At 26.3% G+C, this 12,808-nt stretch overlaps 1 protein-coding gene across 1 annotated transcript; it reads left to right on the top strand.

The window, feature by feature from the left end:
* Positions 1 to 10,196: 10,196 nt before the first annotated feature.
* Positions 10,197 to 11,325, top strand: LOC112702790 (RING-H2 finger protein ATL2-like). The gene is made up of 2 exons (XM_072199286.1): positions 10,197 to 11,183; positions 11,265 to 11,325. Exons 1-2 carry the CDS (start codon positions 10,431 to 10,433, stop codon positions 11,271 to 11,273), a joined length of 762 nt encoding a protein of 253 aa, XP_072055387.1. The 5' UTR covers positions 10,197 to 10,430; the 3' UTR covers positions 11,274 to 11,325.
* Positions 11,326 to 12,808: the final 1,483 nt, after the last annotated feature.

The raw sequence follows: 12,808 nt of genomic DNA, 5'->3' as shown, positions 1-12,808 counted from the left end.
TTTCTGCAGTATTTGATTACTAAGCATTTAATTGATAGTCATTTTCCATTCATAATAAGCTCAAAAGCCTATAAAAAGCATTAGTTTTGTTTGTTCATGAGATTTTTACTCTATATTTAATTAAATTAGTTCAACTATAATTTGACTCCAGTTGCAAGGGCGGACTTAAAAAATTTTTTGGTAGGGGCCAACATAAAAAATATAAATTAAAAAAAAAGAAAAATTACAAAATAAAAAATAACTAAACTAAAAAATTGAAATTTATACATACATATTGTTTATTTTGGGAGGGTCATTGCCCCCTTCTCTATAACGTGGTTCCGTCACTGTCCAATTGAACCATTAAATCATTGAACCAGTTATTCGACTAGTTCGATGACTAATCCAATTCTCGCAATCTTAGTTAGTAGTATGTAGATAGAAAATGAAATTATTTCAATTAGTTAGTATTATGTTCTTCCAGCCATAATTTTTTTTCAAACTTAACATGTATGTTGGACTAATAATGGGTAATGCTAGAATGGGTTTAACAACTTAATAAACTCATATTTGATACTATAACAACTTTATTATTACCTACTACTTTGACGAAAAGAAAAAGTAATTGAATACAATTACAAGTTTATTTATTTAGATTTTTTTTTATGTAAGTTACTGCTATTTTAGATTTTATTGGTTTTTTAAATTTAATTTTTTTACATTAGACAAAATATAAAGATAATTAAATAAATATTAGTATAAACTAATAGAGAATTCGCAAATCTTTAATAAATTGGGTAACCTTTTATATATTAAAATTTTTAATATTTATTGTTCTAACTATAATTTTTTATATATTTCATAGCTTATAATATTCTAATTTTTTATAATTATAACTTTTTTACTTATTATTTGTCATATTAGTAGCAAACTTAAAAATAAGTAATATAGATAACATTATATAATTTTATTTCAAAAATTTTTGCCTTCGTCCCCAATAATTTTGTTCAAGCTCCACCACATTGGACATAGATCATCGTGGTCAAATCAGAATATATTAAGGCGTCACTCTTCTCCTTTTTTCTTTTTATTTTCATTGTTTCAATTATATTCTACACTTACGAGACAAAATCAGAAATAATCTCCTAAAATCAAATTCCTATATAACTTATTTATTCAAGTCTAAAAGCGATTTCTTGATGCAACTCTCCTTCTCAACTGATAGCTCACTTGAAAACGTCAATTGGCATCAGAGCTTAGCCTCAAGAAACAAGCTTCGCAGCTTGGAGTTAACGATCCATGGAAAATAACATTGTTGTGTTCACTCTAATAGAAGGACAATCTAACAATAAGCCGCCATTCTTTATGGCACTAGCTATGCCTATTGGAAAGAAATGATGAGAATCTTCATGCAATCCATTGATTACAATATTTGAAAAATCATTCTCAATGGACCAGACATTCCTACGAAACTCAATGAGAAAGAAAATGTTGTTCCAAAAGAGAATACGGAATGGAATAACGGAGACAAAAAGAAAATAGAGCTAAATGCTAAAGCTATCAATTTGAGAAATTCAAAAAAGTCTCAAGATTCAAAACCGCAAAGGAGATATGGGATAGGTTGCTGCTCACTTATGAAGGAACTGAATAAGTTCGAGAAACTCAAGTTAACAAGCTTATGAAGAAGTACGAAATGTTTCTCATAAATGAAGATGAAGAATAAATGAGATGTTTGAAAGATTCACCGTAATCATCAATAATCTTGATGCTATAGGAAAGAAACACACTGAAAAAAGGCTCGTGAGAAAGATTCTAAGAAGCCTCAATAAAAAATGACACTGATGAAGTCCAGATTGTCTCATGACTGATCAAATCGATTATGATGAGGTGGATTATACTAAACTTTCAGCTAGGGATGGCAAAACTCCACGAGGCGCGAAGATCCCTGCAGGGACCGTCCTAGATAGAGATCCGACTGTGGAGAATTTTTTCTATCCTAAACCTCATTTGCATAACCCTTCTTCAATTTAGATATCCCTAGCACCGTTCATACTCCATTCAAGGGATTTCGATTATACTTCATTTGCATAACGCCACTCTCCTTTCTCACTGCATCATCACCCCTCACCGTGCCATCAACCTCACCGCGTTGTTCTCTCTGTTCGTGGCATTCTTTCTCCTATTCGAGGGTGGGGTTCGTTCTTCTTTTCGCATCGTCGTGTCCATTCTCCTCTCCGCTGCCATGTCTCCCACCTCGTCCACTGCTCTGACTCGCCGTGGTGTCCTCCCACTGCGTCATTTTGAAAGAAGTCATCATCCTGTTGTTTAGAATTTTTTGTATAAAGTCTTGCTATTTTTGTGTAGGATGGATACTTGCAACTCTATTCCTATGAAAATTAATGATTAGTCAAAACTATTGGAGAGATGGGGAATGGGTCCATGTGGGGAATAGAGATGGGGAGCAATATTCTCCCACAGCAACGGAAACGAGGATGGCGAGCAAATCTGGGAGCGAAAACGGAAAGCAGGGAGACATCCCCTGTCCTCGTCCTGCCCTGCCATCCTTACTTCCAGGTGATTAATTACATCTTATTATTAATGATTTAACTGAAAATTCTGCAAAGCTTTTTGAAAAATATAGTAAATGTAAAAAAAATGAAAATAAAGCCACTAAATTGGAGAATGCCAAACTCAAAGAATAATTAAGCAAAACCAAATCTCCTAGTGTTTTGAAATAAGAAAATGAGCTTTTGAAAACTGAGATAAAAAATTTAAAAATAAGAAATTCTGATGCTGCATCAAATAATATTCTTGCTGAAAATGAAAAATTGCAAAAGAGAATTAAGAACTTAAACATTGAAAGAGGGCTTTTATTTATAATTTTTTAATTTAAAATTACCAATTTTAAACGGTTAATTTTTTTAACCGAATAAACATAATTAATCATATGAATTCAATAATATAACTACGTTTATTTTTATCTAATTAAGTTAAATCATTAATTTAAATTATATCTATTAAATTTTAGATCATGTAAATTAAATGGTAAAAATAAAAATATATTAATACGATCCGATTTATACGGAAATAGGAGGAAGTTTGCCGCCCCAATAAGGGAATTTGTTAGTTTTTGATGAAGTTAGACGATATAGTGGACGAATTTCAACAAAATCTGTAAGTAGACGAACTTGTTCTATCTTAAAAATAGATTTCGAAAAATAAAAATAAAAAATTGTTTTGAAAAATCAATTATTTTTTAATTTATTTTAAAAAAATTTAAGTATAAATTTCTGATTTCTAATATCCTTTTGTAAGTTTCTTCTAATTATAACTTAAATATTATGCGAGAGAAATTACTACCTATGATAAATTGATAATCCAATCATATATATTGTATGTATTTTTTTTATGTTAAGGGATATAAGCAGACCCAAAAAAGTTTAGAATTCAAGATTTGCTGGCGTATACTATTATGTGAGATTTTAGTTACACAATTTAAATATTTATATCAATTACTAATATACATCGTTATTAGTATATTAGTATACTGACAAATTTTAAAATTAATTTTACCAGTGAAGTTGAAATAATTTTTTCAAGAAATTAACAGGTGTGAATCAAATTGAGAATTTGAGATTAACAATTGCGTTGTGAATACTCTAGGCATCTGAATTTTTAGACTAAACACGAGGAAATATAAAACTTGATGTATGTTTTACAAAATACATTAATATTATTATGATTGGCGAGTGATAGAACAGTGAAAGCTAAAAATTCTTTTGAGCAGAAACAAGAAACATGCGCAATGATTTACATAAAAAAAAAAATTGAATCATGCGGTGTGTATTGGAACAGTCCCAATTGCCTTTAGAACCCCTTTCTCCATCATAAAAACGTTGTCACCAGTACTCTCGGACAAGGCTGCATCATAATTCACGAGCCAACACTATATTACTAGACCTCTCATTTTTTTTTATTTTTTTTATTTTTTCATTAATAATGTACTTTTTAATTAAAATTGATATTGTATTATTTCTTTTGAAATTTTAAGCTAATAAAAAAAGTATATAAATATTTACATTTTTAGTACGTTCTCTTTTTTTTTATCTTATACTTTTTTTTATCGAAATAATAAATATCGAATCCTAAACTTTTTAAATATAGATGTTCTAATATCATATTATAATACTGCTAGTTTGAGAATGGAAGAGCGTAATTACCGGTTGAGGTGTTTTTGCGCGATCATCTGGAACCTATAGTCGAAAAGAAATAGATGGATTTTTCAGCAAAGGAGTTGAAGAAATCATCAACATGTCTTCGAGTAGTACTAACGAGTAGAACAGTGAAGATCCTTTTAGTTGTTGATGGCTATGCCGGAGATGACATGGAGACGGATTTGTGTTGTTATTTTTAGTTCTGCTTGTTTTTAATTTATGTAACCTGCTCGCTCCACTACTATTGTGTTGAGTTGTTTGTTTAAAAAAAAAACATAAATATTTATATTTCTAGCAAAAATAAAAATAACAAACTATTCAATCCTCAGTACTTAATAATTATAGATGAGTTATAATTTATTTTGTTTAAAAATTCACATTATTTATTGAAAAAATAATTTGTATTGAGAAAGACTTCTATAATTTTTGGTATTAAGAGCAGTTAAAGGATAGGGACAAAAAAAATTTATGAACTATATTACATGAGACCAATAGTTTTGCTCTCCTAGTTTATACAATAAAAAATGAACATAAAATTGTTAACATATTGGCTGAAAAATTATTAATCACTTATACTTGTTGAAAACTGTAATAGATAAGGGATCCATTCCTGGCCGAAAACATGCAACAAAATATGGTGGAACCTATTTAAGGATTTGTCTATCATAAAGAAAAAGAAAAGTATAAGCAAGTTCTTTAAGAATCAGGAAATAATGTTATTTTTGTGATTGTAGTGATTTTCGTACACTATTATTTAATATTGTATGAATGACCTATTATGCTATTGAAATTATAATGAATGAGTTGAAGAATAGCATAATTGGTAGCTCGTACGCATCTAAATTTTTTTATTTGAAATTTTTAGTTTTATGTAGTAATTAATTCAAATATTTAATTAATAGTAAAATAAAAAATTTTAGATGATGAAAACATTATAATAAATAATCATTAATAAAATTAAATTTACAAAATACAATGCTGCTAATTAACAAAAAAATCTTTAATTTTTTAATTATTTTTGTCTATATGTAATATGCATATATACCAACACCAATTATTATACTCATATATAATAAATCATATTATCAATAATTAATATACACTTCAAGTGTTGTTTTCAAAATATATATATATATATATATAATTCATACGAAGATACATAATTATTTTTCAGGTGAGATTATTTTAAAACTGAAATAGGAGAAATTTATTAAATACATACAATATTTTCAATTCATTTTAAATTTCTATATTTTATATTAAAATTAATAGTATATGTTACGTTAAAATTAATTAATTTTTATTATATAAAGGTTCAACATATGTAATTGCTATGTTGAAAGAAAAAATTTGCATTTTTTTTACAACTAACCTATTGAAGATATAAAATAAGGATGTCAATTTATAAAAAGAACAAAAAATTGTTAGAGAATATGAAACAAATAACTATTAATTAAATCTTTTTCTTTAACGATAAACTACTAAAAATCAGCGTGATTTTCAAATACATTGAGAAAAATATCTTTTGCTCTTATCAACCACAAAAATGTTTTCAAAATATTTTAAAAGACAACAAAAATATCTAATTTTAAATATATATATTTTTAAAAAATATTTTAAAAATTAAATTTTGATATAATATTTTACAAACATAATTAAAAGAATGAGACATTTTTAATTTTAAAATTTAGTAATTTATACTTCATAAATTTTTTTGGAATTTATTTTTGTTAATGGCCAAAAAAATGAAAAAAGTTTCTAGAAATCGAATTTTATCTGGTTTATATATATATATATATATATATATATATATATATATATATTATATATATATATATATATATAAATAGTTTTTCAAATATTTTTATAAAGTTTTAGATTAAATGGATAAGCAGATTGCCAAATATAAAAAGTCGTTTGTCATTTATAAAAATATAATTTTTTATTATTTTTGTCATTGTATAATATTTTAAAGATATTTTTATCATTATCAAAAGTGAAAAATATTTTTGTTAGCATAAAAAATCGGAGACAATCTTAGTAGTTTATTCTTCTTTTAATTATTATTTTTTATTAAATTTTATTCATCTTATTTTTTCATATACATACTGTGTAATTAATGAGTCTACTAATAAAATTATGACTAATATGACAATTAAGAGTGCATTTTCATTATTTCGGTGTATTTTTATTTTGGATTTAAAAAAATTTTACCCGTAACTGCAAGTTTAAATATATATGTATGATATAATACTATTTTTTTTTATATTCAGTCATTAGATATTTTAACCATAAAAATTAAATATGTATACATATAATTGAACATTCATCACCAAATTTTTAATTGGAACATTTTAGATATATTCCCATTGATATAGTGTTCATAAAAATATATGTACATATAATTAAACAAATAAAAATTTAAATTCAAAGTATCTTCTTTTACATACAAATATTTAGTGTCATCAAATATAAAACATGAAAAGATTAACTATTATATTTTAGTGAAAAAAAATTTATTTTATGAATTGAGTTAAGAAATTTAGAATATGAAAAGATTTAAGTTGAGATGTTTAAACATATAAATCAAATTGGGCAATTTACCTAAATAAAATAGATGGGAGAAATTTTTATTCAAATGCAACAATTGAGATTTCTTTACTTGTGTGTTCTGTTATTGTTTTATGTAATTCATGGTAACATATCACGTTTTAGAGGATTACACATAAATTGTGGTAAGTTATCACGGTTTATGAAAAGAGTTGTTTGATCATAAACAATTGTAACTTACAACGGTTTATGAAAAAAGATTTTTTAACATAAACCATTGTAATTAGGCACGGTTTATGAAGAAATATTTGCATGCATAAACTTTTGTTACTTGTCACGGTTCATGAAAAAGAAAATTCTATATATACATGGTGAAAATTTATGTAATATTTGTACAATATTTTTTTTAGTTTCAATTAATAAGCATTTAAAAAATCATCTTTGAATCATAAATAATGTAATTCAAAGATCATTGCATTTATATTTTCTAAAATTTCAAAAAAGTAAATTTTTTTTGTATTATCATAATTAGTTGAACAGAGAAATAATAATAATGACATCGTAATTTTAATTAATAAAATAAAATAATTTATTAATTTATATTAAATTATTAATTTTAGTTAAACTTAAAAGTGAATAACACTTTAAAAATAACTAAAAAGAATTTAAAAATTTTATATGAATCACCATGTATATAAAATATTATGTAAAGATAAGTATAAACATCAGGATAATCAATAAGTAATTACTCAATAAAATTTGAGTGGAAGTTAAACCTATATATCCTATTCATTATTATTGTAAAATCAACTGAAATTTTTTTCTCAATTAAATAAAAACAAAATTACAGGCTTTATTAATCTAATTTAAACTATTAACTCTTAAATTTGTATATTTATATTTAGAATTTTATTTATTAATATAAATTAAATAGTACTTAATTGTTAATTATAATTTTATATATTTTAAATAATAATAATAAATTATTAATTTATTTTGGATTGAAATAATATCAGATTGAAAAATTATTAGTGTTACATAGTGAGAATCCACATAATAACATCTAGCGTATGGAAGAATTTGGAGACTTGTACTAAAAAAATTTTAGGGTAATTTACTCAATTAAAATAGATGTGAAGATTCTTTACTCAAATGCTACATTTTAATTCGTTTAAGTAAATATTCTTTTTGGTTATTATGTAAACCGTGGTAGGTAACTACGGTTTTTAATTTATGCATAAACCGTAGAAAGTTAGCACAATTTACACTTAAAAAACCTTGTATATAGATCGCAGCTACTTACCACAGATTATGAAGGAAAAATGTTACTAGAAACCGTGGTTGATCACCACGGTTTATAAAAAAAAGTTGTGAGTATAAAATCTTGTTGGCTACCACGATTTATACTTAGAGTAGTATAAATATATAATTCGCGTTAAGTGTTTTAGGTGTAAATTTGCCTTGTGAGTAAGGCAAATTTATTGGTTAAATATAAATTTCATTTGAAATTTAACCAATAAATTAATAAATTTGCTGTAAACTCACATGTACTCACAAGGTAAATTTACACTTAGAACACTTAATGCGGATTATGTATTTATACTACTCTAAGCATAAATTGTGGTAGTCAACAAAGTTTTATCCTCAGAACTTTTCTTCATAAATCGTGGTGACCAAGTACGGTTTCTAGTAGCATTTTTTCTTCATAATCCGTGGTAGCAGCCGCAGTTTATGTATAACGTTTCTTAAGTGTAAATTGTGTCACACCCATTCTTACTGAGTAAATTGCCCAAAAATCTATATTTACAAATTTAACTTTAAAATTATGATGAATGCTATGATGTTTATTACATTATACTTAAGTTACTAAAAAGAGTAAATAAATAATATTTAATAAATTTTATATAATTTATTTTTTATTTTAAATATTTTATTTTTTATTTTAAAAGGTAAATTAAACAATTTAAATACCATACAAATATAAAACTCACCTAAAATTATTGACAATAGTGACTTTAAATTATTTGACCATATAGGAACTCTCTTCTATTTAAAAAAAAAAAATATAAATAGATAATAAAAATATTAAATAATATAAATAATAAATATATTAAATATTTATTTTATTAAATATATAAATAATTATTCTAATATTAAAATTTAAATAAATAATTTAAAAATATAATATATTTTAATTTAATTAATAATTATTCATGTTATTAAAAAAAAATTATTTGTTACCTAGATTACCCATTCGAAAATCAAACTGCTCCTATAGACTATAGTGGTTAGTGGACTAGACGATTAGTATATCTAGGGTGATAAGAAAAATAAGAAATAAGAAATATAGAAAAAAAAAAAAACAAAAAGGAAGTAAAGGCTTATAGTGTCTGGTTCCATTCACATGGGACCCCTGAACACACTACTGATCTCTTTAAAACAAGAATTGGAGGGTCCCACCCTAAACACCACTAACCTAAATAAAAAAATAAAAAAGAATACTACAATGACTATTGACTTATTGAGCATTGAGTATTGACATACAGTCTTTAACCAAGTGCATGAAAGTCATAGAAACGAACAAAAATGTGAGTTGTTCATAAGAAATTCTGAAATTGTGTGGGGAGCTTGAGCCTCTTCAATTTCAATATTGACTTTAGCTTTTGTCCCAATTTACTAGTTATATTATAACAAATATTCATGACTTTCATAAGGTCTTTGCCTAATTGCCTTGGGAGTTGGGATTCTTTGCCCTCACCGGAGTTTAACTAATTAATCAAAACTATTATTATTATTATTATTATTATTATTATTATTATTATTATTATTATTATTATAAAAACCATTCACATGAATCCAATTAAGCACAACTACCCCTCCCATTGCCGTTGCCTTCACGAGTGCCTCAAATCTGTCCCCCCCACCCCCACCCCCTTCTTTCTCTTTTTCTCCCAAACATCCCATGCATCAATTTTCTTACTTGTATATCTTATATTTGATGGCGATCTACTTTTGACCTTAAAATTTAACTTTCATAATATCTAAATCTTTCGAGTTTCATCTACGTTAGACCAATTTTAGTCATTTATTTCTTAGTTATAATATTATACTTCATTTGATCTTTGTATTCATTTTCTTAATGTCAAAAGACTCATGGGATGAAATAGGAAATTGCGTGTATAACAAAAACCAACAACTAAATTTATTATTTAAATACATATTAAAATATAAAATATATATTTAAAATAAATTAAATAATATATATTTACAGGCATAATATATAATGATTAACCTTTTTATTTACTTACATGTGTTGAAAATAAGTCTCATACTGATAAAAATTTAAAGTAAAAATATAATTATTTTATATAAAATTAATAATTAAAATTATTTAAATTATTTAACAATTTTCAACTATTAAACTTTGAGGAAAATTTAATTTGTAGTATCCATTAGCTCCTTGAATATAGGGATTCTTCTTTGACTTGAATTGCTATTTGGTACCACAACCTCATCATCCCCTTAGACCCATACTTTAATTTGTTGCATAGAGTGCATGACATAACCATAGTGCAATGAAGAAGAAGAAGAAGATTCTCCCATGAATTGTTCCTCAAGTTCGAACCTTTCCAACACAAGAATCTACTCTTTTGCCCCATTCAAGCAAAGCCCATCCTTCTTCAAAAAATGCAAACACAAAACAAGTCATCTAACTCACTGAGTCAACTCGCTCAGAGCATGTTCTCATCCAACAACACCATCATGCTTGTCGCCATTGTTTCTCTTCTCCTTGTAATTCTCTTCGTCCTTCTCCTCCATCTCTACGCCAAATGCTTCCTCTCTCACTCTCACCCACCACCTCAACAACCTCCCCGCCGTCGCCGTCGCCGCCGCCATCGCCACCGTGCAACTCTCCCTGCCTTCCAGGGTCCACCCCAGTTCCAGTTCCACCACTTGCTCGTGGAGGACTCACCCTTTGCCACCAAAGGACTCGATTCCGCTACGGTTTCAGCGATTCCCGTGTTTGTGTACGAAGCAGAGAAGAAGAGGAAAACAGAGCAAGAAGAAGACAGAGAGGAATTAGAATGTGTGATTTGTTTGAGCGGTTTCGAAGAAGGTGAAATGGGAAGAACATTACCAAAATGTGGACACGCTTTTCACGTGGAATGCATTGATATGTGGCTGAGTTCTCATTGTAACTGTCCCATTTGTAGAGCTCCTGTTGTTCATCAGAATGATACGGGTTCTGTTGATGATGAAGATGATGATGGTGTGGTTCAGATTGTTATTGGTACTCCGAGTTATGAGATTAGTGAGAGTGAGAATGGGAACAATGATGAGGATAATAATTCAGTTTCAGTTTCAGGTTCAGAAACTTCATATTCTTCTTCTTCGTCCTCTTTGTTGTTGGGGTGTTCTTTCAAGAGAATGCTGAGAAAGGTTTTTGTCTCGTGAATCTAAATCATGATGCAAATTCCAAATCTTTTGTGTTAATAATGTCTATAATTTTCTTATACGTAGAAATATTGATGGAAATTATATGGAATCAGCAATCATATCAAATCACAACCAAGATCAGCCACTTCTGTATGCAGGTTATTAGTTATCACTTTGTTCTTGCGTTGCTTTTTTTTTTTTTTGTTTCTTCGTGGGACAGGCCAATCAAGTATACAAATTAACTTTAAATTAATCAATATTACCTAATTTTAGTATTTAAATTTTCAATTTTAAGATTTAACATAAAAAATTTATGATTTAAAAATTACAGTTTAATATTGACCGAAAAGAATTAGTTACCTAATGTTATAACGATTTAGCCTGAAATCATTTTCTTTTTTTTTCTTAATTATAGGCTTCAACATTTTTTATTTGAAAATTAGATGTTGGAATTCTTAAATTCTTTAATTTTAAGATTAAATTATTATGAAGGATATATAAGAACAGTTATGTTATATATATATATATATATATATATATATATATATATATATATATATATATATATATACAAAAATTTTTTACCATTTAGATCCAACTATGCGAATATTAATATGAAAAACGCTTCTTCTTTTTCTATCAAAAGTGCAACGATTAAATCTTAGACGATGTTCAAAATTTTTGCGAAAACTCAAGAAAATCTTAAAGTTACGTTCGAAATCTTCACCAAAAAACACAAAAACAGAAGACGAAAGATTATTAAATGTACTATTTACTAATCGTCCAATTTTTTTCACTTTTCTCTTTCACATTTTTTATCGCGAAACATTATATAATTATATTTCTATTTATTTAATAGATTGATTTTGTGTTCTTGCATTAAAATACATATTACTGTTTACATTACATTGTTCATTTGGTGATAGCCTTATTAAGTCGGTATAAAAATATTACGTAGTATTTTTCGTATAGTTTAACCTATATTTGCATGTGTTTAGGAAATTTGAATGTGTTTTGTGCATATTTGAGTGTTTTTATGTTTTGAAGTGAGTTCGTATGTAGTAATTAGTAATAATTTTTAGTGTATGTTATTTGAATTGAGGTGTACTTAGTATTGTTATTCTCTTTTTGTTATAATTAGGCAACAGAATATTATTATAGTGTTTCTGAAGTTATTTTGTGTGTGTATTTTTAAGAAATTTTGTTTATGAATTTGTTGTAACTAGTCCATAGAATTTCGTTATAGTTCTTCTAGTATCATTTTGTGCATGTTTGATTAAGTTGTATATTTTTTTTAACCGACATTGTGTGATGCAATAAAAAATAATAGTAGTGTATTTAATTTATCTTTCAGTATATTTTATATGAATTGAGTTATACTTGATGTTGTTGTTATCTATTAACCTAATTTCTTATTCTTTACAGAAAAATAACAATAAAAAAATTGCTAAGAAAAGCACCATACAAAAAGAAAGACCAAATCCTTACTGTTTATATAAGGAGATATAGAAAGTTAACAATATCTCTTCAATGTTATTTTAAATTGTGTGTATAGTTTTAAATTAATAAACACATACTTTATATCTTTATAAATATTCAGTCCAATATTTTCATAAAATTTCTTAGCA

The sequence above is a fragment of the Arachis hypogaea genome, chromosome 7 (genome assembly GCF_003086295.3).
Source record: "Arachis hypogaea cultivar Tifrunner chromosome 7, arahy.Tifrunner.gnm2.J5K5, whole genome shotgun sequence".
In the NCBI taxonomy this organism is placed as follows: Eukaryota; Viridiplantae; Streptophyta; class Magnoliopsida; order Fabales; family Fabaceae; genus Arachis; species Arachis hypogaea.
The sequence above is the reverse complement of the archived record's forward strand: the minus strand, read 5'-3'. Positions and strand labels throughout refer to the sequence as shown.